Source organism: Syngnathus typhle, linkage group LG5 (assembly GCF_033458585.1).
Source record: "Syngnathus typhle isolate RoL2023-S1 ecotype Sweden linkage group LG5, RoL_Styp_1.0, whole genome shotgun sequence".
In the NCBI taxonomy this organism is placed as follows: Eukaryota; Metazoa; Chordata; class Actinopteri; order Syngnathiformes; family Syngnathidae; genus Syngnathus; species Syngnathus typhle.
In genome coordinates, this window is record NC_083742.1 from 12,802,761 (window position 1) to 12,828,459 (window position 25,699).

Below are 25,699 nucleotides of genomic sequence, written 5' to 3' on the forward strand. Positions count from 1 at the left end.
GTTACATCTTCATCGCTGGACATTGTAGCCACATCACTCTGAAGTCACTTATCTGCCGCAACCTGCATCTGATATAAAAGAAATAGAAGCGGAACAATGAAGACAGGGATTTCAAAAAACTGTAAATGAATGATTGTGCAGACCTTTAAGTGTATATTTGAAGGACCAATTGGTGTTTTCCAGACCACCTCGACGACAGAAGGGGTCCAGTTTTGGAGCCGGTGCAAATTCGGCACACAGTCGAATCTGAGAGTGACTAAGTTTTACCAAGCAGGACACTTTTTTTTTTGCAAATTGCAAACTCCCCACTTTAATTTAAAAATGAAAATAACAATTACAGTTCAAACAATAAGCTGTCTACATATCTGCTAACATCACTGGAAAAAAAAAAACTTGTGAAAAACAAAATGATAAAAAATACTAGGATTGTCATCCACATATCTACTGATATTATTTAATTATAAAATAATAGAAAACAACAAAAAAATGTTGCCAGCAAATCTACGGTACTAGCCTCATTTTCTTTGTTTTAGTTAAAATTCAAATAAAAATAAATATTCAAAAGGTCTTGTTTAAGTCATTCAGTTTCAATGTGACATACTTATTAAAAACTAATAAAATGACTAGAGGTGATCGCCGACATTTGCTTTATTTTGCTGAAAAAAACTGAAGCTTCTGCATATTATTCACGGCTGACTCATGACTGTCAATTTGTTGAGCTTCACCTCGCATGGCCCAACTCTTTTGGTGCCACAGGAAGAAGGCCTGGCATACAAACAGTGACACAACAGAACCAAGAGATCTAGTCTGTTCCTGTTCCTGCTAGCAGTCTGTTGCAGGGGCAAGGACGTTGTCATTCAAGCAGCTTTCTGGCAGTGACCGATTAATGACATTCTTTTTTTTTAATTCGCCTTTGGGACAGTTAGGACAAATTCCGAACACAACTCAACCAGCAAGTGACTCGGAACAGGAGCTTGAGTCATTCTGTGGATCTATGGTACCAAATCTGCTCATTGCATCCAATTTAACTTCCGTTGTTAAGTTTTAGAATAAATGCAAGGCTGTCAGACTGATGTTTCATGTGCTAGCTTGATACGATTAGATTTCTGTTAATAAAATTGGGTTGTTTGTCTGGTCTGACTTCCTGTTCCTGTCAGCTTTATGTCTACTAGCACAGCACATATTTTTCCCTTTGCAATTTCTCTGTTGGCCTGTGGGTCAGTTATAATGGCGCCCTTTGAACTTTGAGCCATTTTCTTACTTCCTGTTCCAAGCATTTGTGATCAGGAATAGGAACTGGCAAGCATTTCTTTGTACAAAACATCACGGCTAACACTAGAAAAACACAAATGCTGCTACGCACTTGACTTTACCCAACTATCTCTTTGTCTACATGAGCACAAGAAGACAAAAGAGCGGCATGAAAAGTGAGGGAATTAAGGTTCCTAAGGGCCCAAGCAAATCCCCTACACCGACTTGATGACCGCTAGGTGCTCTAGATCAGGATGCTGAAAAACAAACAAACAAACAAACAAACAAACAAACACATAATGCTGGATCCCGCGGATCAGTCGCTCCTTCCAGCTATCAAATAAGGATTTGCAGTAGAAAAAATAGACGCGTGGCTGCAACCATCCCAGATCAAAAGTTCTCGCAAAGACCCCAATTAGCCATGTGGCATTAAACTTTTTTTTTTCCACGGCTAACCACCGTCGTTCCAATTTTTGGAGACAGAAAAAGTTCTGAAAAGGTGGCTGCAGTGGTCCTAAGTAGAGCACGTATTGATGTTCTTGCCGTCGGCGGCGTCTTCCACCAGCGCCACGTGGTAATCGGTGGACAGCGTGAAGTGCGACACACAGCCTAGCAAGCCGCCTACGTACTGCCGGTTGGTGTGTAGAGCAATCTCCTTCATGCCTCCTGAAACACACAAACGGGCACACAAGCGCACACAAACGACGTTATTCTGATCATTCACCTAAGGATGGCAATCTGAGCAGCAACTGACCAACATATAAGGGTCCGTTTATGTTGAGTTGTCTCATCTTGCCTGGCGACCGGCCTGTTTTGGCACCATAATCGTCCACGGTCAGCTTACCGGACTGACCATCCCTGCACAAACAAAACTGCCGATCAATTAAGTCAGCATTTTCTGAGAATTCAATCCTAATAACGAAACAAAAAAAAAAATTGGGGAGCCTCTGAGTCGTAATCTTATGAAAATCAAGTTAAATTATTTTATATTTTAATATGTTGCATCAGAATCTGTACTAGAACCAAGTTAGGATTTTACAATTGGCAAGAAGGTCGTTGCAATATATATGAGAATAGATTGGTATACTAAAAGTAAAACTTATCAAGTAAAAGTTTATATGACAATAAAAAGAAAAAAAGGCTTAGTTTGTATGACAATACTTTGTTTAAATGCGTATAGTACTTGTAATTTTAAGATTAAATAGTAATGTGGAAAAAAAAAAAAAACGTAACAGAATACTCATTCATCATGAAACTAAAAATAAACTATAATGTTCAAGTTACATATTAATACTGAGAGAAAAAGATTTCTATTAAGATTATTATAAATTGTAATATCATAATAATTATTATTATTACGGTGATCAAAGTTAACAATTTTACCATCATTGTGATTCTACGAGAATAAATTCTAAATCCAAAGAGAGCCGTGTTGTAAAATTGAAAATTCTTCTTCACTTGTCTTCCTTCGTGTTGATATTTCACCTGACAGCTTTGAGCCTGTGCCATTTCCCATCAGTGAAGGTTCCGTTGACCACGATGCTTGCCGCACCACTGCCCAGGTTGTAACTACACCACACAATAATAACATGTTGACAGGCACGCCGAGTAGGAAATGTGTCAAACTAAATGACTGGTGGGGGTCCCATTACCTGAAGATGAGTGTGCCATCCCGCAGGCCGACAGACAGGAAGTCACTATTGGCTCTCATGGGGGTGTCTCCTCTCCACAGCAGCAGGCCGTCACTGGCGCTGCTCTTGAAGCGCATGAACACGTTGTTCCGCAAACCTGACACCCTTCGACACAAGCAACACTTATTCACTTGGACACAACATTGGGTACACCTATGATTTTGGTATTTTTACAAAACAAATGAATGAAACAATGAAAAAAATGTGGAAAATTGTAAGTAAGATCTAATGAAATAAAACCAAAAATGTAATTGAAAGTTGAAAATAAAATGGAAAAGATAAAAACAAATAAAACCAAAAATAAAACATATAATGTAAAAATAAAAGTGATTCTAAATTTAAAAAACAAAGATCTGATGAATTGTATAGAGGTGAAAAAATAAATTGGAAAAAATTAGTTTTGAAATAAAAAATTCAATGACATTATCAAATAAAACATTTAACTGATATAAAGTGAGGTCTTTCAAAAAAAAGGAAAATAAAATGAAAATGTGCCAAGAATTAAATGAATGAAATAAACTGAATAACACACAAACACTCAAATTAAATGAGTTTATTTTATTCTGACCTTTTGACAATGTCCCTGTTGTCATACGTGAGGTAACTGCGACCCATGAACTGGGGGATCTCAATGGCTTCCGTCACAGCTGGGATGGACAAGGAAGGAAAACAAATGCTTACTTGCCATGACCGTGAGCACACAAACATGAGACACCATGTTACGTGTTGAAGGAAATTAGACATGATTATTCAAGAAGAGGAGCATGACAGATGCAGCATGACTTACTGTTCAAGCAGTAGTTTCCACACTCTGCATTAAAAAAGATAGAAGGCATATTAAGGTTTAAATGATTAATATATGGCAGTGCATGATGTCATGTTGACTTTACTATAATAGTGGGGAAAAAACATTTACTAAGGAACAGGAGGAGAATGTTCAAGGCCAGTGAGACCAGTGATGCATTCATGAGCTTGCAAAAGTGGGCAGGGAGGGAAGGGGTGCGTCAGAGGACAGGACCTTGGACAGATAAAGCCCATCAGAGAGCGGATGTGGAAATGTCTCAAAAATGAAATTAAATACAAATTGAATTTAAAAAAAAAAAAACGAAACAATAGAACTGGGGAAAACTTCACTATTATGAACATTTGATTTAAACATTCCATTTGGAAGAAGACCAAAACAAAGCCAATTCGATTCCTCCTTGTCATTTAATGATGGAAAAGAAAGCGGGTGAAAAAACAAACCTTTCTGGCAATGTCTGCCGTCGTATCCGAGGGGGCAATCACACTCGTAGGCGTCCCACTTAGGCCTGCAGGTGCCGCCGTTGGCGCAAGGGCTTTGAACACACAGGTGCTCCGAGTTGGCCACATTGACGCCACTCGCTGAGCCGCTCGTCAAGTCAATGGTCCGATCGTTCAGAACCAACTAGGTCGACACAAACGGTTGCCATTAAAGTTCAAGTTGAGTTATGTCATTTCGAATTACTTGATTCATTTGTTTGATTTATAAATGAATTGCAATACGGCCAATTCAAGACGATCGTTTCATTACTTTCCAGTGACTTTAACTTTAACTTTTTACTTTAATGGCTAACTTGTTTTCACATGATCAAATTAAAAATAACATTGAATGCAAACTGTTTTTGCCCGTTAAGATAAGATGGCATCTTTATTGTCCTAACATTGAGAGTGTTCTTTTTAGTATTTTATTATAGCTTATTTTTCATTATTAAAAATATTAAAAAGGAGCAACAACAGGACTGCCGTAAAAGTTGCAACACAGTGTTTTATGAACTTATTTGTAGCGGTTGATTTCGTTTTACGCTTTCATGGCAATGTTAGAAATGTTAAAAATGTCATGCAATGCAATCTATGGCTAAGAAGGAGTATTTCATTAGTTTTGTAGGTCAAGCAGTATCCGCAATATATGTGGGGTTTATACACTGGGAATTTAGTATGATACCTTTTGAATCATTCCAGTGAAGGCCTTCCTGACGCCCGCCGTTTTCTTGGTTTTCTCATACAGTGCTACCCCACCGATGTAAAGTCCAGAGCTGCAGTTGATTTGCGTGAAAGCTCCCTGCATACACAACCAAAGCACCCAAGTTTAGTGCTCAGCCGTTGCAGGAATCACACAGTAGAGCTTCTCTGCTCCCTTGTGGTCAAAATTGCAAGCACCTCAGCAAAGCCTTCCACTGCCTTCTGACTGTCCACTTGCAGGATTCCACTTTTCGCCGTGCGGGACACCCTCAGCTCATGCCATGCGTCCATATCAATCTGCTCCTCGCTCCTGAAGCACCACCATGAAAGCAGCGAAATGTCAATGAATTGAAAAATAGCATCAGTCACTCCAGTGTACACTTGTGTGTGTAGTTGGCACGATGAAAGACAGGATTGACCACTGGGTGGCAGTATATGAAATGACACACTGTAGTGACTGATACCCAGCTTTGACACCAAGACTCATTCATATAGATCACGGAATTAAAACATCAGTTAAATAGCTGTCCGTTGAATTGTAGTGACTGATTTTTAAAACGGACATCAAGACCGGTACATATGAAGAAAACAGCTTTTGAGTAGCTCTCCACTGTATTGACCAGTGCACATGAAAAATTGACCACTAGGTAGCAGTGTATGGAATGACAAATATCTTACGCTGATGCTTCTTTGACGTCAAGACTTCGGATCTAGAGGACAACAGAGAACAGGATCTATGGGTACCTTAAAACAGCCCCTCCCGAACCACAGTCGAATCTGAACTCCACGTATCCATCCAGCAGGTTGATTGCCAAGAAGTCACCACTGCTGTCATCGTCGCTGTAGAGCAGGGTGCCATCGGGCGCTGACGGTCGGAATGTCATCTCGAACTCCATGAAGGACAAGTAGCTCTGGGAGGGCTGAGGCCATGGCACCACAGCGTAAGACAACATTGTCTCGTTGAAGAGCGGTGAGGACAGAGAGAAGCCTGGGGAATGAAGTTTTGTGGGAGCGTTGTTTTGAAATGTTTTTTTAACGCATATGACAAAAACAAAGACTAAACTAAGTCAATCAAACAAAATAAAATGTTTGTTAAATATTTAAATGAAATCTTACACAGTTCAGTTATTTTGTTACATCACAAAAGCAAAATACAGTACTTTACGCCCCCCAACTCTCCACCGCGACTATAAAAAGTATAATGTGTCTAATATTGTTATAACCAAAAACAAGAAAAAGAAATTAAAAAGAAATATAGCTAACCTAAAACCAAAGGATAACTTTGTCAGTTTTGTTCCATCTCTCTCTGCATTGTTAACTATTTTTCCAAAGTGTCTCTGAAGGGTTTGTCCACTCCATTTCATTTCATGTGACAATATTTAAGTGACTGTGTGTGACAACAGACAAAAAAGGGGTCTCACTATCTTGGCACAGTTCTCCCCTGAAGCCAAGCGGACAGAGGCAGATGAAGCCGTCGGCACGGTTGGCAAGGCACTTGCCGCCGTTTCCGCAGCTCACTACGTCGCACACGCTCTCGCTGCACTCGCCTGCAAGCACAACGGCGGCATTGTCGGAAGACTTCGAACACCGAGTCGCTTGCGTCCGCTTTGCATACCACTACGCGCTCCGCCCACCTACGTCAGCGCCGCTCAGCGCTCTGCCCAGCGGCCACGGTCTGACGTCGGTAGCCATGCCGTTGAGGCTCAAGCTTTGGATGCAGCCCATAAAGCCTCCAGTGGCGCCCGTCGCTCTCGCCAGCCCGTAAGCGTTCGGAGCTCCGCCGACATAGAGCGGTGAGCGGAACGTGATCTTGCTGAACTGGCCCTGAATGGCAAAACATGCTTTGTAATCACTTCTTTTCCACAGGGCATAATGCCCAAAGTTCCATTTGTTTAGGTGCTGCTGTTTTGAGTAGCAACATAGTTCAAATGGGCTGGGCAGTTAACTCTATTGTCATTTACTTCCACTCTTATAATCTTAAGGGAGAAAACGGAGACAGCTATTCTATTTGAGGGAATTTATTCATCTGAAGTGGATGACACAACATTAGGGTTAGGGACCTCGAGAGCCACTTTTTTAGCGTAAAATTGCCAAGCGGCCATCGGTTACGTCATTAGGTACACTAGCAGTCTTTGAACATGATCAAACTTGGCATTGTTACCGGTGATCGACCAGATATGGGCGTGTCATTGTCCAGCCGCAACCAGCCACTTGTACCATCCCTGAAGATGGTGACCGTATGCCACTGACCGATGACCACGCGGCTCTCACTGGCGATCTGAGCGGCGCCTTTTCCGCAGTTAAACCTGCAATTACAAAATTGTTGCTTTTGTTAAATCTTCAAATGAATTCTGTATTGGAGTGATGTGCTGGTTTGTTTTTGTTAGAATTCTGCCAGCGGTGTTTTGAACAAATTGGTTTTGAACGCACACAGCCACATTCAAAGTCGCCATGTTGCTAGAACACTAAAATCATCCTGGCTGGTCCACCGCTGCAAGCGACCACACTTGATGCGTCGTACCTGTAATGTAGCTTGCCTTGCAGCAGGGCCAAAGAGGCGAAGTCGCCGCGGCCGTGTTCGTTCTCACCACAGTACAACAGTAAGCCATCCTCTGCATCCGCCTGTACCGCACACAAACACAATTCGTATGAACGCAGTTATGATCATGCTAGCATGGGGATAAGAAGAAATGATTTTGATCCTGAATGGTTTCAGCTTCACCTTGAACTCCACCGAGATCTGAAAGGTCTGGTAGGAGTTCTTCAGGGGTTCAAAGGTCATGTGGGAGTAGCCATGGAACCTGGGAAACTTGACGGACACCTCTGAAGGGGAACAACACAACAAAATACTATTTAAGTTCCCTCGACTGAAGACAAAGAGCACGCAGTGCTATTATGTTGTTCATTAAGTTTCGATTGAACATCACTATATTTCGCATTTGTGTCGCTTGAAGTGGCCATGTGCACTGAATGAATTATGCAGAATCAGATTGTCCAAATAAACTACAACTATTACACAACCTGGCATCGATGTTACGGGCATTACAGCAGTAATTGAGGATTTGGGTTGAGTTTAAATTTTTCATTTTGTATTTTTTAACTTTTAATTTAAACTCGTTCTGGTTTAATATTATCTTTATTATTTAAAAATATATACGTATGTTTCTATTTGTATTAATTCGTTTGATTTGTTTCTAATAAAAAAACAAAAAATAATAAAAAATAGCTCTCTACTGGATTGTACTTTATGAAAAAAAAATCCATCACAACATAATGAAATAGAAAGGAAACAGTCATAGATCAATGGGCCTTTTGCTGCCTATTGTTGTGTGTGCGTATTAACCATCAGGTGGCAGTATAATTCACATAGATAATACCGCATGTAGATTTAACGATGTTCAAATGTTTATAATTATTTTTATTATTATTATTAATTTCACTAGCAGTCATTCACTACGGCATTTTTCATTGTGTGCTAAAATTAAGATAATGGCCCAAATTGAGACAATGTCTTTTTTTTAAACACGTTGCGTCTTTGTTTAGGTACAAAGCATTTTAAAAATAAACGTTTTACATGTTTTATTTTACGTTTTAAATATTTGAATGGATTTGAAAAAAAAATTGTTCCCTGTGTTTGCCTATGCATTTTTTAATTCTTTTATAATTTAATTGCATTATTGTTTCTGTATTTTCCCTTTTTTGCATATTTATTTTTTAAATTTTGCAGTAATCCATCAGGTTTTTTTTCCATTTGGAATGTTGTTTAAAAAAATGTTGACCTTATTTACTATTATTCATGACTTTTTTATACCTTGAGCACAAGTGTCACCGGCACGTCCGAGGTTGCAGTGGCATCTCGAGCCTCCCCTTTCCAAGTCTGCAAGGCAAAAGCTGTCAGGGGGGCACACGGTGTCATCACAAGTCAGTTGGTACACTCGAGGGACGCCGCCCTTCCACTGGGACATGGTGACAGCGGTGGTGGGTGCAGCCGTAGCCGTGCTGGAGAGGATCAGTGAAGGACATTTTGACGTTTAAATCCTTGATGTTGTTAAATTCAACTTTTTATGCAGGTACCTTGAAGTGGTGGTGGTAGTGGTTATGACCTCGCGCTCTGCGCTGGTAGGAAAAATCAGATCTGAGAAATCCGGGAAGATGGCTGACGTAGTGGTGGAAGTGGTGGTGGAGGGAGAAGCTGAAGGTAACGTTGTGGAATTGGGGGATGCCACGGTGTTCATGCGGTACACAATGTTCTGACCCGACGGACCAGAACGAGAGCGAAGCTGCGACTTGCCGCTGTCTTGGCCGATACCGGGGAACGGCTTCAGCTGAGAACCATGTGCAAGTTTAAAAAGATCAATAAAATCAACACAAAAAGTTTTTCTTATAAAAAAATAACGGTGACTTACTTCCTCAATAAATATATCATAGTCTGAGTCGTCCATGTCAAAACCGTCATCGTCCTTGATCTGCGTATCCGTGAAGTAACGTCCGTAATCACCGCTGCCCACGTCTGAGGCTCCTGTCAGGGGAGTCAGGAGGTTGATGTACTTACTGGGGAAGCACCAGTGACGTACCCAATGTGATGGATGCATTGATGTACCAAACTACTAATGCATAATTAGTGACTGTATTGCATCAGCAGTGTCCCAATGATGTTCCAATGTTTTCCCCAGTGATACACTCACAATATAGCAAAGGTGTGCCATGATTGGTAAATTCTGGACCAAAGATTTACCGACACATCACATACTGTAAGAACATCTTCTAGTCTTTGTGCTCAACTATTGTAATCAAACAGTTAATAATTACATGCAACAGTGTTCAATTGTGATCATGCAAGAGTCAGCCATGTCAAAGCATAGAAGAGGCAGAGAAAATGCTTCGAATCAGAAGTAAACATGCTACAAGTTGTTTGAATCAGCACAGATTGCTTCTTCAAAAATGCTAATTAGCACAGCCAAGTAACATTAAATCCTGCATACTGAGCACTGGAACACGGGGAGGGGTCCCCAGAAAACTAATCTGCTGTTGTGTAATTCCAACACACACACACGCACACACACACACACATCAGAATCGCGGGGTTGTGTGAAGGGGAGCCCAAAGAAAAGTATGTCAGTGCGTCAGGCCCACCCTTGTTGTCCATTCAAGATGCAACGCATTGTGCATGTGTGAGTGCGTGTGACAGGCAGAGAAGAGGGTCTGGCATGCCGTCCTTAATCCCATTTGATGAGACTTGAACGTAACCCGCTTTGGTCCCCTGCTGAGAGACCACGCTTGTCCACCGCGCAGCTTTTGGCTGTTTGTCTGGCCGTCCTTCCCTAACTGGCATTTTCTGGGTTTCTTTTCAGGAACTTTTCTGTTATTGGCGATATTCTATTACAAGTGGTAACATGGCGTAATTAGAAAAAACGGATTTATTTGCATTATGTTTGTTTAAAAATATATTTGAATACATTTGCACCTTTTATTCATTATAAAATAACAGATACCAACATACTCTTCGTGTTCCTGATACGAGGACAGGTCAATGCTTTAGTCCCGATCATTTTCATCAAATTGTAAGTGTCTACCTCAGCTAGGTAATTAAGTACGGTCGAGAGGTGGGGTGAAGAGGTATCTTACCCAGGGTGCGCACCGGATTGTTGACGTGGCTTGGCGGGCTCGCCCCGTGCACGTTGACGGCTCGGACGACAAACTGGTATTCGGTCTCGGGTATGAGGCCCTTCATAACCATGGAGTTGCTCTCGATGGGCTCACGGATGTATGTCCACTCCGTGTCCATTTCCGGCCTGCATAAAACAAGATGACAAAGTCAAACAAAAATGTTCCAAAAAGTCCTCTCAATCCATCTTTTTTTAAGTTTTTGTGTCTGCTTGTTGAGTTGCGGACTTCAGGAGATGCTGCGACAGTACGGCATCCACGTGGAGGCCGGAAATGCGGCGAACCCAGATCTCTCTCATATTCGAGGCACACCGGGATAGATCCCTTCCTCTCATTTACTCAAAGTGATCTTATGTGATAGACTCCCATTTTCTGGGAGCAGTAAAAGTATATGTCATGTCTAAATCACAGATATTGCAGGTGGGTTCGGAGCTCTGATAAATAGGGGCTCACGGAATGATGGATATTTTTGGTGTGTTAGGCACATGTTTTGAATTCTGCTATTTTATTCCTGTCAGCCTGTCAGGTCCAAACCTCTGCAACGATGTGGATGTCTTCGGCTTGCAGTCAGTAGTCAGTTCTTGTGTTTGTGTCTCGTTTGTGAAGAAACAATAGTGATTCACATCAGTTGTCTGTCTGTGTCTGTCTTTGTCACGTAAAGAGCAACAGCTGCCTTTATGCTTTTTATATCCAGCGCCACATCTTGGCGCGATGGAATCACAGCGGGGTGGTAAGAGAGGTGTGCTTCAAACAGAAGCTGCCTTTTTGCCATCATTGTCAACCATCAAGGGATTTGGGTGGGAAATGACGTCTGAATGTAACTTGTCTAGACATAAGAGGTTTCTTTGTTTCATGCTCTAAAAAGCTTCTCTGTCACACAATGAATGAGCTTTGTCTCACTGTCACAGCAAAAGCTATGCACGTAACTCCAAATATGGAGTATTGTGCAAAAAAATCTGACTGTACTTAAAACGCTACTGTAAGAAACATCAATTTGTATTTGAAGGAGGAGAAATTGCACAGAACAGATGGACGGAATGCAGTAACACAGATGCCGCTGTCACCATTTTAAAAAGCAGTCAACAACATCTATCCTCTGTAATGCCAATCCAGATGTGCGAAAGCGTTTTATGATACCGTGTTTAAAATAACGTTGATTGTAAAAGATCACCTGATGTAAGCAACCAGGAAGTGGCGGATGGGCGCGCTGCCCTCGCTCTCCCCTTGCTGCCACGACAACGCCAACTCCGTGTCGGATATCGCCACAACGATGGGCTCGGTCGGGGGAGAAGGTGGCATGCACGTATCTGATGGTAGATGATGGATTCAGTAAATCATTACAGCGTCAGAGGAAAAAAAACGCTGTCATCTTGTTTCTATTTTGTTGGTTTCTTTTCACCATGTGAGGCCGTGCCGACGTCTCGGGGCATACTGGGTCGACCCTCGCCGGCCCAACCGTAGGCACCGACGCTCACTCGGTACTTGGTGTTCACCTTTAGGTTACCTATATCCACATCCTGCAAGGTGTACAAAATGAAGTGTCAAATAAGATGGGCGATTGACAACTAGAGTGCGTGAACTCCATTTTGGGCACTTTTAACCAAGATTTTATTGCAGCTATAAAACTTTAAATGATTATTGTGTGAAATGATCAAAATGGAGTTACCCTTCCAATGCACTGAAATATGTGCCACTTACACCAAAGTAACAAATACTTACAAAATTTGCCTGTCCATCAAATTGGCCCTGTGGGTAAGAAAAACAACAACATACATATGATATTGCTTTGGTCAACAGTACAGTTCAAAGTAGTCGCTTTTGGAGGTTGGCCTGGACTCTTCACCCTGGCCCCTCTACTGCTTATGCTTCTTTTTGTAGGCAGACTGTAGGAAATGCTCATTAGCTGCTACCATGCAACATTATATAGTAATACATGTAGGATGTTTGTTTATGTGGAGCTATCAGATCAGTGGTGGATGGATCAGTCCAAATGTTGACAATAACATAATTTCGATGTTATTCATAGGGTGTGTGGGTGGTGTGTATGTGTGTCGTAGTGCAGATGTTACCCATTTACACGTTATTGTGTTTTCACAAATTTGCTTTAAAAAAAAAAAAAAAAAATTAAAAATCCTGAGTGATCATTTTATGCACTTGTTTATCAATGAAAATAAATTAACGACAATGCTATGGATTTTTTTTTTTTTTAGCATTTTTAACTATTTCATATTCACCTCTTTATTTTCCCCACATTCCGTCCTGGTTTTCAAATACAATAATCAGCTAAATTAGTAATTCTAAGAAAAAAGGCAAAAATACAAATGACAATAAAATATTTTTACGATAACATTTACATTAGTAATCATCCATTTTTTAAACTGATCTCAGAATTAAAATTGTGCTTAAAATAGATTTTTAATTAAAAAGGTAAAAATATAAGTTCATTGTCATCATCATTGGCAATAGTGGCCTTATATTTTCCTGGTAACCGCTTGATCCTGATTTCGTGCCGTATTGCACAACCATTGTAAAAGCTAACGCCACTAACACTGGCATCAAGCGTCAAGCATTCAACAACACTGCAGCTCTGCTTGCAATTAATTGTAATAACAACTCACCGTAGTCAGCATATCCACACTAAGAGGGACATCCTTTACAGAGGCTGTACCTAGGGGACGGCCATTTTTCAACTCAGTGTAGAATATCTGAAATGCACACAGGAACACTGTCTAAAAAAATAGAGCAAAAACCTCTGCCTTGGCTCAAACCAATGCAGGAACAGTCTAAGAGCTAAAATGAGGTTTTATTTGAGTAACCAGCAATAAGATTGTACGTAAGCATGAAAAGAGACAATGATTTGAATTTAAAGCGATAGAAGCCTCTAATCTAAATTTAAATCGGATTTCCTAGATTGCTGCCAAATGAGCAATCAGGATCAGATCCAGGTTAAACTCCACAGTTAATGTTTTCCCCACATATTCTGAAATACATTTGAATCATTACTTTGAATGATATGACAATATGTGGATGCTGAGAAACCCCAATAAATGCATGCATATTCTGAATAATCACTTTAAGTAAAGAGACGATACAAATGAAATCATAACTTTCTTGGCAAAGGTAACACAGACACACTAAGTTTGGAGTCTCGCTGACTAATCCTCTTAGTGCGGACATATGGTCAGAGCACACACTGATTCACACACTGTTGATGGGCGACGGCAATTAGGAAGGACGCAAGGAAGGTCAAAAGGGTGACTACAATTAGTGTACACAAACAAATACTCCGTGACACAGACATAATACGCAAAAATTGACCGTTGAGTATCGTGTTGAGTGTGTGGAACTGATTGTGGATTACAGTAATCGCATTTTAAGTATTTGTTCTGCTCAATACACTGGGGAGGAAAGAGGAGGAATTCATTTTAATTCAATACATTTTAACCGTGGTGATGAAGCGGGTCAAATGGCCATCCCTGTTTTAACATTGAGTTGTCAGAGGGACACAAAGCAGTTAACATGCACTAAAGGCATTTATAGAGTATTTAGCATAATGCACTGTATTTTTCCACCCAAATAGTATAGATGAAAAACAAGAACCCACATCCCTCAAGGCCAACATGGCGACCAGACAGAGCTTGCGAGAAGCACACGTTAATATCTTGTGGAGGAAAAATGGACATCTATGCAGCAAAATGTCAATTTGATTTGTTGCTTTTTCCATTACTTTCGCTCATGACAAGTTTCTACGGGTAGAAACCAGAAAGGCTAGCTGATTGATAAATGGAGTGACATTAACCGCACACTTCGCTACCTTGGCATCAAAAATATGGCAGTGTGAGAAGCGAATGGAACCATCTATGTCCCTGCACAAATGCATGGATTCAAATTCCAGTCAAAAAAATGAAAAGCTAAACAGTGGGCACCAGAAGCGAGCATAGTAGTCTCTGAATACTTGACTATTTGTCAAACAAAACAAACGGATGCCATGCTAACGCTAACCCGCAGCGTTTAATCCTTTGATGCTGGCTGAATTGAGGTCTCGTGAGGCAACACTTGACGTCTCCTGGCACAGAGCCCAGCCATCACAGGTCAATTTTATAAAAGCATGGCACTTAAAGGGGGTTCCATCCAATTTGTAAACGCAATTGGATGCCTCAAGGCCATGTTGTCGCCGTGGCGTCTGTTTGACAGGTACTTTGGAAGCCACCCTCCCCAGTGGCTTGCAATAGATGCAACACACAGGGGAAAAGAGTGTTTTGCAATTATGTGAATGGCATTGCTGAAATGATTGCAAAAAAATACACTTGGGTGTTTTTTTGTTTTTTTTTATCTTGACTTTTAAAGATAATCTTCTGCAAAATTAAAGTACTATAGAGGTAGTTTTTTTTAAATAGTGAAATATGATAGAGGACTTAAAAATGATGTCGAAATGATTCAAGTTTTAATCATTTGATTCATTTTTATTTAACGGGATTTCAGGTACCGGTATCTAAAAATATACATTATGATTACAGTAAAATTGCATTTAAACGAAGACAAAAGCTATTCAATTGGTAAAAAGGTGTTAAAATAAGTTACTATTAAATACTGTAGGTTCAGTATAATTAATAAATATTGCGTTTTATATTTCATTTACATATTTTATTATTTATATATTTTATAATTGATTTATTACAGTAATAATGGACATTTTAATCCATTATTGAACATGTAAAAAAGATTTTATTAATCTAGTTTCTATATTTCATCTTAGTAAACAATTGAAGGCTGAACTCCAGAAGTGTTTTTAGGTAACGCCAACAAGGGCACGAAGTGATGTTGACCAGAAATGGAACTCAGCAATGTCCCTGTAATAGAAAGTGTCGAGACCAGTGACAACCTTGTATCCGGTGATGGTGCTGACATGTCTCCGTGGCATCTTCCATCGCACGCTGAAGGCACTGCAGTTGACGCTCTCCAACTGGATGTCCAACGGAGGACTCAGACGATCTGAAATGAGGCAAAGACATCAGAATGGGAACATGATCAGGAAGTAGAAACCTAACCAAAATAAACCACTCAAAAGTTTATTCACAAACAAACTGACGACAGTGGAGAAGCCATAGGAGTAGGTATTCAGACAGCGTTGCTTTCTTGGTCTGACCTCCGGTTTCTACTACCTCTCCCTGACCTTTGTCTGCAATGTGAGGCAAGTTGCTAAGGAAGTTGCTTTGTGAGTGTGGCATTTTTTACTTGACAAATAATGACAATATGCCGCATTGATATCTACATGGAAACAAGAACATGCAAAAAACTGTTTTGGTTTGGGCCGATATTTTCTCACAAAACACACATCATACATTCAGCAATGCAGCACTCCATCCAACATTTCATTCGTTTATTTAGCATCCCTCACTCATCTTTCCTCCAACCATCCATTAATCCACCATTCATCAATCATCATTATCTATCCATATCCCACCCTTCCATAAACTCCCTCCCTCCCTCTGTCCGTCCATCTGTCCGTCCGTCCGTCCGTCCGTCCGTCCGTCCATCCATCCATCCATCCATCCATCCATCCATCCATCCATCCATCCATCCATCCATCCATCCATCCATCCATCCTGTCGTACAGAGTGACTCATACTGGTGGCTCCGGTGTTACTGAGGACATCAATGGTAGGCTGGTGAGGCCTTAAAAGCACCAGGATGCCATTTTAATGAGCGTTTAAGTGTTGCGGCGCTGCCTTGATATCTCAAAGAGGGAAATGTCAGCATCAGGACTTCAGTTGCAAATCAATAAAAAGGTCGAAAATGGTTTCAGCCCAAACACTGTAAACACTGCAAAATGATGCCATCACATTTTTTTTTACACTTGTCACAACAAAAGTGGTTGACCAGCACATCACAATGTACGACCCCAGAAATTCCGTTCTAGTGTCCAAAGGTAAGAGCCCATGCTAATGCTAACATTGACGTAATTGATGTGGACTGACACACCAACCCCCTCTCGTCAAAGACCACACAAGTCCAAATGTCAGCAAGCGTGGACTGTGTGGTGAGAAACAGCAGTGACAGTGTGTTGTATGCGGGTGTGCGGCTCGCATGCAGCCCGAGGGATCGAACGAGTGAGATGTGATGAGAGGGGAAGGAGACAAGGATAAAGTGGGCGGGCCTACAACATGAGGAAGATGTTCTGATGATGAGAAAACAAAGAAAGCAGCTAGTGTGTGCCTTGGGGGATACATTGTCGATGAGATTTACTATACAAGATTTAGCCACATGTAGGACAAAACATTAGGTGCATTTGGTGTAACAAAGTGTTTGTTCACACTAATGCAGGGTGTGAAGCCATCTACTGGGGTTGGAAAACCTTTTGTGTGTGTTTAACAATGGTAGGGGGAAATAGCAATAAATTATTTCCAGTCCCAATTGATAGCGGAGTTTAAAACTAAACTACGACCATTACAGTTTCTGTGGACCAATGTAAGATGCAAGATCATCTCAAATCAGGAGTGTCCAGATCTGGGCCTCGAGGAGCACTGTCCTACATGTTTTTGATGTTTCCAAACACCTCCATTGAAACGATCAATATACACCTGATTCAAATGATTAATTCATCTGCAAGCTCTGAAGCCTCATAACAATCTTGATCATTTCTTTGGCGCATCATTGGAAGAGGGAAACATCGAAAACATGCAGCACAGCGGCCCTGGAGAACTGGAGATAGATCCCTGTCTTAAACTTGCATACATGTGCTAAGACGCCATGAGAGCTCCAATAGGTGCTGCTGTTTAGGTTAGCGTTTTGGTTTGGTTAGAGTTTAAATGGACTCGGCAGGCAGGCAGGCAGGCAGGCAACTTCTAATCAATATTTGCGAACAAACATACACACACACACCTCCAATACAATAGCCAGATTTAGAGACAAAATGTCTTAATGACAAAAAAAAATCTTCCTGGCACTCCCATGGACATACGCTTCAATGGTATTTTTTTTTTCCCCAATCAGATGCAAGTCAAGTTTTCTAGATCTTTTTTGCACTGCTTACTTATCTGCCCTTGTTTTTGTCTCGGACATTAGGCTTTAATGGTATTAATGATAATTATAATAATAATACTATGTATTACAGCAATACATTTAGTATTTCTGAATCAGGTTTTTCAGCAAAAGGGGGAAGAAATTAGAACAAAATGTAAAATGTATTGCGCAACCTTTAATGGGTTAAAAAGAAGAAGAAAGAAAATAGGCAGGAGCGATGGCGAAATCAGTTTCCGAAAAGATCAGTCCGAAAAGGGTCCGAAAGATCAGTTTTCTACTCAATTGCAGAAAACTGATGTGCTAGAAAAAGAAAATGCATTTTTGAATCAGCATCAAAAATACATTTAGGGAGCCAACCATCTCAGATTAAAATTGGCAGATGACCAGAACACAATATAAATGAATTACGCGATAACATCAATAAAAATTACCACAAGACAATTTTTAGGCCTGCAACCCCTAGTTTGGGAACCCTGGTTAAAGTCATAGTTGGGTGTCCAGTTAAATGATGGAAGAGATTTTAGGTCAGGAACCCGAAGAACATAAGCATTCCGTCCTGTCCGTTTGACTGACCAGCTCTCCTGGCACTGGACCTCCTGGCGGCGGTGCTGCGGGTGGCCAAGCAGCAAATCGCAAAGAGGACAAAGTGCAGTAAGAAAGAGGTCCGCGTCCGTGTGCAGTTGCGACTCGCCATCGCTCCAGTGCTCTCAAATGCTCATCGTACACGCAGTCCAAAGGGCCACCGCTTCACACGGGACAAATACTAAGAATACCACAAAAGTTACGGATGATGCAGCGTCCCAATGGAGAGCTGATGAGATTAGGGTCCGAAAGATCAGGTCGGGCTGGGAACGTCACTGCGCGCGCGCAAAGAGACAGACGTGTGTGTGTGCTTACACCTTCGTGCGTAAGAAGCGCGCGATCGACGCGAGATGGGTGGGCACGCCAGGCGCGCGCGTGCGTTGAATTTTTTTTTTTTTTTTTAAGTGTTAGTAGTTTCAGCGTGTGCGTCCACAACATTTGGCAACCCAAGAGCGCATGCAGAAACGCGGAGCCATTTAGGGGCTAAGAGGATAACGAGCGTCTAATCCGCGCACCGCAGGCCACGCACGCAGATGGAAGCCACACGCGTCAACCACAATAACCAAAGAAGAATTCAATTTGTAAGGATTCGTAATGCACCCTTTGGCTTGACACTGGAAGTCAGTCAGCCCCCCCACAAGTAAACCAAAACATTAACTAAACAAAAATAAACACAATTACATAACCAGTGTAAAGGTTCTAGGAATAATACGTCATTGCGTATAAGAATAAAACAAAACATACATGTTCTCAAAGAACTAAAGAAATTGTTTTAGCAATGGATAAATATCAAAGGACTGATAAAAAAGTATTGGATTACATTCATAATATTTTATAGCTATAATTACATTTAATAACAATTCAATACAAATGTGAAATAGAAAAAGAGCTAGTGCAACTCTACTTTCAAATATGAGAATTTAAAGTTGGGCTAGGCATAAAAAGACAGTAAACAGCGTCCACTAGTGGCATTATTTGCTCCTGCAATGAGTTGAATTCAGACGTTTGTTCAAATTAAAATCCTATGAATTGTTGAAATTTTCTAACATCGACCCCTATTTTTCTAGTTAAAAAAACAATACAGCAAGTAACAACATAAAATAGCACATGAATGCACTTAAATGCATACTTTTATATTCTTATTATTGGGCTACGTGAGGAAACTTTCAGCCTGATTTGTTTTCATTCAAGTGCCAAGTGCAGAACTCTACTCTCTTGCTAATTGAGACTGTGACGTGACATCGTCGCTGTAAATGAGGCGCGTAATTATTCCTTATTAAGGCAACTTTGGGCTGCGGGCTGATGAGACACGCTACATTTAGCACCAGTTGGCTTCTATAAAGCACACTACATTGACACCGATTTGCATCACGCTGGACTTTATAGGTTTCCCCATGCTTGCTTCTGTGTATTGAATGTTTATCAGCCTTTTGGGCAGTATTTTTATGATGTAGTAATTGTTTTTTCCTCAATGCATTTCAGTCAGCATCAATTATACGCAAATTTGCTATTTGTAGGCTAGGCAGGTCCCAATACCTCGCGATCAGCTAACTGGACAGTAAATAGACAAGCTTAAACAGGTCAAAAAGTTCAACCTTAGTTACATCGCACAATAACACATTTCCCCACGTGGGTTTGGGAGATTGTTTTTGCAAAATGTAGCTGGGCTTGGATGTTTTCCTTAGTAAGAAACGGCTTCCTTCTTGCTACCTTTCCCACAGCCCAAACAGAAAGACGGGAGATTGCTGTCACATGTACTAAACACTTACCTGAAATTCCTGCAGCTCCTGATATCAGGCTGCTTGGACACTCTGGGTTTTCTTCTTGTTATTTCATCCATTTTGGAGGGACATCCATTTCTTGGTAGCATCACTGTTGTATAGTTTCTCTATTACATAGAGTACACAAAAATGCACACGTACACACAGAAGTTAAGAAGTTGGCCCATGCCAAGTGAGCATTTTAAGGATGATGTTGCATTTGTCTTTTTTTTTTTTTTGCAATACCATTACAGAAGACAATATATAACAAAAAGTCCTATCTATGCTCAGGCGTATGATTACTCCTTTTCTGAAAATGTTTTTTTTGTTTTGTTAGATGACCCTGTACAATACTGAGTCATAATATGTTGTATCACATATCGGATTTATGTGAAGCTGTATATTTCTGATGAGGATGTATCAAATGTCATGAAAAAACAGCGTGGAGTAGCAGCACATGTTATGTTCCACTGATTAGAACCACATTTTTGTCTGACCTGTGGAGTCTCCACCCACTGGGAATGGATGGCCAGACGTCACCAACACACCCCATCCCTCCTCCTGTTCTTCTTCAGTGTGGATTTAAGCTCTGCGGGAATGCACGTCTGACGGACTTCTGCAAAACAGGGATTTTTTACCCCCCCCCCCTTTTATTGGAGGAATTTTCTTTTGGGAGCGCCTCTCTCTGCCGGATGAGAGCAGCTGGTTCCGAGGCACGCCATGTCCCTCTGCCGGACCCAAGCGGACCATGACGCTATGGCATAGCCTGACCACTTGTTTGATTGTGCTGGGAGCCGTGCACGCCGGCCTGTGGCCCCCGGGGGTGCTGCTTGTAGTAGAGGAGAGGCCCCTGGAGAGCCCTCCGCTCCGAATTCGCCTGCCAGCCACCTCTCAGGGCATCAGCAACAGTCAGAAGGACGTGGACGACCAGAGAGACGCTTGTAAGGATGGGCTTGAGAGTCAAACATTTACTGGGAGAATGTTGAGAGTAAAGGGATTGTCACACTCATGTTACTACGGAAAAAAAAAAGTGGGAACGCTGGGAGAAACGTCGGCACAGTGGCACGATCAAACTATTTCAGCCAGAATGCTGCGAGACCAGCATTCACGATATACTATTGCATGTCTAAAATCTTGGGAACGAGAATGCTGAGAGTCGCAAATTCAGATAACCATGGTAGAAATATGGTTGGTAATGTTGAGATAGAAAGGGGAGATGCTGAAAGAAAATTACTCACATGTTCTTGTTCTCTTCAAGATATGATTCCGCCAACAATCTGTTTTTTCTTTAGACATCATGGAGGAGCCTGTCCCAGCGGACTTTGGCAAAGTAGTGGATTTGATCAAGGTGACCGTGAGCAGAATACGAAGCTCACCTACAGGGTCATCCCAGAGTGCGAGGAGCATCAGGTCTCGGCCCAAACGGGAGAGAACGACCGGGTCGAGCCGGAAAAGAAACCCCGGTCTGAAGGGACGGAAAACTCCGGGCTGCGCGCTCCGGCAGGTCCACCTCAACGTGACCGACCTGGGTCTAGGCTACCGCTCGGGCGAGGAGATGATCTTCAGGTACTGCGCGGGACCCTGCAGGAAGTCAGAAACTAATTATGACAAGATTCTCCGCCACCTGGCCCGCCGCGGGAGGTTGCCCACCAAGGACGCGCCCCCGCAGGCCTGCTGTCGCCCGGTGGCGTTTGACGACAACCTGTCCTTTCTGGACGATAACCTGGTCTACCACACGCTCAAGAAGCACTCGGCCAGAAAGTGCGCTTGTGTCTGAACAACTCTAATTTCACAAGGCACATCCTGAACCATGTGTTGGATAACAGTCAACACACTCTCTTGTGTGTCTACAATACAATTCTTTTGACCAAAAGTATCTCCAAATTTTATGTAGTTTTGAAATACAACATTTTTTCCTTTAATGAAAAGCATGTATGCATCTCGATTTGATTTGATTTTTTTCTTGACACATGAAAACCATGCGTCTCCAGATGTCATGTGTAGTCCAGAAAATCCAGAAAAACAAAGACAATATATTTGCACGGAAGTCGTTTACATTTAAGTTTGATTGATTTGTATTGCTCCAAGAACAACATATTTTATTTATCGCTCTAGGCCCTTTTTTTATTGTCATTTTTGATTTAGTCAGAAAGATGAAATTTAGAGATACACTTTTTACTAGACAGCAAGCGTACAGTGTGTATTTATAAAACAATGGATGTATTAACTTATTCATATTTATTTATGTTTTTATAAAACATGTTAATTGGCATTGTTGCATCTTTCTTTGTCCCTAAGGCCTGCTTCCTGACAAAACATCTTTTCGTTCTTTCCAATTAAAGACAGGTAACTCATCCAAAAATCAACAAACTAAAACAAAACATCTCAGATCTGTTGTATTACATATATGGAGAAAAGCATCGTATTTCATTAATTCTCCTGAACTGAGCTATGAAGAAAAGTAAATTCGCTCCTCAACTGGCCTTTGTTAGTGTTCATAGCTGGAACGAACGCATCTTGTTTTCCATAAACAACAACTTCACAATAAACACTCCCACCTGTGGGAACCCTTTGTATAAAACCAAGCTGTGGCTTCATCTCCCCAGAACATGAGTATAATATAAAGCCATTGCTTGATTAAAAAATAAAATCTATCATTTGTTTATGATACAGTATGCTGTAGATGTCACCACTTCAAGAAAATGAAACAAAAACAGCACATTTTTAACCCACGTTGAGGTCTCTGCTATGGGTTCAAACATGAAGAATTTGAACACCATCAGAATTAGAGTGTGACCTCTATTCTGAGAACAAAAAACATCTGAATCCGGCGAGTGACGACTAATGAGTGCGGTATACATTGCTAGAACATTGGCAAGTCATATTTTTTAGGACAAAGAAATTGTCAGATTTTGTCAGTAATGTGCACAAATGTTAATCATGCTTACATACATACATCTTATGACCAAAGGAAAATAATTTTTCACGAGAAAGCATAAAAACTCATTTTGTAAAATAATGATCTGACGTTGCCAAGTTCTATAAATGAAAGGGGGGGGAAAAATTACAAATCAGATTCTTGTGAGAAAAAAAATCTGAAATTTATTTTAAGGACACATCACCCAACCCAAATTTTCATCTAGTGTCAAGACTATTACTACAGGATAGGAACAAGCTCTATTACGCTTCAGTGTGTAAAAGGAGAAGGCAATTAGAGAGAGGATCGTGTCATTAGCGCAATGACTCGCTTGTTCTTTGGTTCAGGGTGTCAAACGAGCTTGTAATGAAGGATCGTATTTCCGTTAGAGAATCACTTGGCCGACAGGTGCTAAAACATATATTTTTTGCCTGGACAGTAAGCCCCCACCCCGCCCGACAAGACAATGTCTTTGTTGTATACTGAAGACATTTGGGTTTCAGATCAAAAGATGAAGATCAGACAAAGCCCAAGCAACGTCATTCCCTCCAGCATGCTTCACAGATGAGCTTGTGTGTTTTGGAACATAAGCAGATCTTTTCTTTTTTTTCTCCATACTTTGGCCTTTCCATCACTTTGGTGGAGGTTTATCTTGGTCTCATCAGTCCATTAAGTTTTGTTCCAAAACCTATGTGGCTTATTTGTGTACTTCTCTGCAAAACCCAATTTGGCTTTCTGATTCTGAGTGGTTTGCGTCTTATGGTATGGCTTGTTTAGTTCTTATTTCTTCTTCAGACAGAAATAAGAACAGAAAGAGGCTGCAGTAAAAGCCTGAGAAAGCATTTCAAATTAAGGATGCATCAGTCTAGTGGAGTCAATGGGACCCAGGCTTGCAGGAAAGGTTATTGCATGCCATCAAATATTGTTACGTCCGTTCCAATACTTTTGCTCTCTGGAAAAGCCGGAAGCTTCGAAAGAATATGTGTGTTCACAGATGTAGTGAGTCACAGTTGCGGTCAAAAAATGCAACCAGATCATCTATGAGGTGTTAGACCGCAATATTAAATATTTAGACGAAACCTAAGAATGGGTTGGACTGGGTGTCGTCCTCACACCTGTGATGCATCATTTGTTTTTCGCTTTTTTTTTTTTTTTTTACATATACTGGTACTTAACTGTTGTTCAAGTGTAAAGGGAAATTAAGTAAAACAATTAAATTAAATTCATTATATAAAACAAAAATCTAATAAATCTAAGAGTAATGTTAAAATATTTTGGGAAAAAAATAGAAAACTAAAATCATTTTTCTTCAAGAGATAAGTATAAATAAGAAAAGGTGTATAATATTCAAAGAATACTAAGATTATTTTTAGTTTAGAAGAAAAAGCTATGACAATAAAGTCATGTTTTTATTATTATTTAATTGTATTGTTTGGCTTGTGAGCTGCTGAACCCTTTCCTGTTAGCTTTTGTTTCTGGTTCTATAGTACTTTTCCTGTGTGCCATCACTTATAAAACTCACTTCTCTAGTTTTCCCAGAACATTCTGTGTTGAACACTTTATACCCAATGTTGTCACGCCGTCGTGTGGGAAAACACAAAATATTATTCAGGAAGATTCGGAACAGCGTCCCCGCAGGCCGGCCAATAAAAGGTGAGAAATGTAATGCACGTGGCATACGCTGTCAGTGCAATGCCGCTGCTGTCGTGCATTCCTCTCATGGTTTCCACATTTGGGAGGTGAGGTACATAGTGGAACTGCTCTAATCTCCTCTGTAAACACTATGTACAATGCACTGTTGTGTGTGTGTGTGTGTGTGTGCGCGTGTGCGTGCGTGTCCCAAGAGGCAAGGCAGACCTCGACTTCCCATTCATCTGCCGTCTGAAGGGAAAAATGGATGTAATCTTCAGAGGCGCTCATCTCCCCCGATGCAAATGTTATTAAGCCAAGGTTGTTTTCTATGAGTATAGTCTTTCACATCTCTTGACCAGCACTTACTATATCTAGATCTGTGGCAAAAGGTTCACATGTTCTGCCTTCCCTAAACACACACTCATACACGTACATACAGATGACATTCACATCGAGGACACTATGTAATGCAACACATAGCGGAGTGACGGTCCATGAGCCAAATGGCAGTAGGAGTGAGAGAACATGCCAAAAGAGCACATACCGCTGATCCACGGGCTCATAAATCTAGTGATGGTCTGCAAACGCTGGAGGCAACGGGTCCTCGGACGACGTCGCCCAAATGTTTTCTCATTTTCATCTGTGGGGAAAACCCACGGTGAGAAATGAAAAAGAGAAGGATGGTCTAAAGTGGGCGGCCAACAAAGACTGTTTTAATGCAATGGGAAGAGAACCTACCCATCATAAACTATCTGGAATCATATTGAGTAAAACAAAAGATACACAGAGATACACCCAAACACACAAGTTTTTGTTGATTGATTTAACTGATTAATAGGATTTATTTTTTGGGGGGGGGGGGAATTTCCATCTTTGTTCTAAAACATGACATTTTTTCAAATTAACTGTGCATAAATGCACAAGCTGGTCTGTAGCAAGTCAGAAAATGATGATCATTGTTTTCCAAAGTAAAAGCAGATGTTTGCAAGTATGTTATTTTGAAAAAGTACGAAGAACTGCTTTCACAGAGGGCAGTGGGAATCTGAGAATATTTACTGTTGAGAGGCTGAAATTCTGAGAAAACAGACAACTTTGAATTAAATAACCATGTAGAGTAGAACCTCATATTTATACTTGTTGAGAATGAGTCAGGAATGTTAAAAAGAAAATTTGCTGTTAATATGTTTTGGCTTCCTTCT

At 40.9% G+C, this 25,699-nt stretch overlaps 2 protein-coding genes across 5 annotated transcripts; one reads left to right on the forward strand and one right to left on the reverse strand.

Moving 5' to 3' along the window:
- Positions 1–1,721: 1,721 nt before the first annotated feature.
- Positions 1,722–21,323, reverse strand: LOC133154651 (pikachurin). 4 transcript variants are annotated; one of them, XM_061279522.1, is made up of 27 exons: positions 21,190–21,323; positions 20,449–20,567; positions 19,961–20,079; positions 15,469–15,578; positions 13,205–13,291; positions 12,306–12,332; positions 11,986–12,103; positions 11,758–11,893; positions 10,548–10,714; positions 9,329–9,441; positions 8,997–9,247; positions 8,734–8,921; positions 7,645–7,745; positions 7,444–7,544; positions 7,084–7,228; positions 6,557–6,746; positions 6,344–6,469; positions 5,667–5,910; positions 5,121–5,232; positions 4,906–5,022; positions 4,188–4,368; positions 3,730–3,753; positions 3,511–3,589; positions 2,904–3,047; positions 2,737–2,820; positions 2,006–2,109; positions 1,722–1,917 (listed from the first exon to the last, which is right to left on the reverse strand). In XM_061279522.1, the coding sequence occupies exons 4-27, from the start codon at positions 15,505–15,507 to the stop codon at positions 1,766–1,768; spliced, it is 3,030 nt and encodes a 1,009-aa protein (XP_061135506.1). In that variant the 5' UTR covers positions 15,508–15,578; positions 19,961–20,079; positions 20,449–20,567; positions 21,190–21,323; the 3' UTR covers positions 1,722–1,765. The 4 variants fall into 4 exon arrangements, with proteins under 4 accessions (XP_061135506.1, XP_061135505.1, XP_061135502.1 ...); XM_061279521.1 differs by lacking the exon at positions 21,190–21,323 and having other exon boundaries at positions 20,449–20,589; XM_061279518.1 differs by lacking the exons at positions 19,961–20,079; positions 20,449–20,567; positions 21,190–21,323 and adding an exon at positions 18,183–18,413.
- Positions 20,700–22,223, forward strand: LOC133154652 (glial cell line-derived neurotrophic factor-like). The gene is made up of 2 exons (XM_061279523.1): positions 20,700–20,892; positions 21,244–22,223. The coding sequence occupies exons 1-2, from the start codon at positions 20,700–20,702 to the stop codon at positions 21,726–21,728; spliced, it is 678 nt and encodes a 225-aa protein (XP_061135507.1). The 3' UTR covers positions 21,729–22,223.
- Positions 22,224–25,699: the final 3,476 nt, after the last annotated feature.

Excerpts from the sequence above, each read along its gene's own strand:
- LOC133154652 (XM_061279523.1), top strand. The coding sequence starts at position 20,700 with ATGACGCTATGGCATAGCCTGACCACTTGTTTGATTGTGCTGGGAGCC. Across the intron at positions 20,893-21,243 it reads GGACGACCAGAGAGACGCTT|ACATCATGGAGGAGCCTGTC; the intron begins GTAAGGATGGGC and ends TTTTTTCTTTAG.
- LOC133154651 (XM_061279518.1), bottom strand. The coding sequence starts at position 18,303 with ATGGCGAGTCGCAACTGCACACGGACGCGGACCTCTTTCTTACTGCAC. Across the intron at positions 10,715-11,757 it reads TTCCTGGTTGCTTACATCAG|GCCGGAAATGGACACGGAGT; the intron begins GTGATCTTTTAC and ends TGTTTTATGCAG. Across the intron at positions 3,590-3,729 it reads TGGAAACTACTGCTTGAACA|CTGTGACGGAAGCCATTGAG; the intron begins GTAAGTCATGCT and ends TGTCCATCCCAG.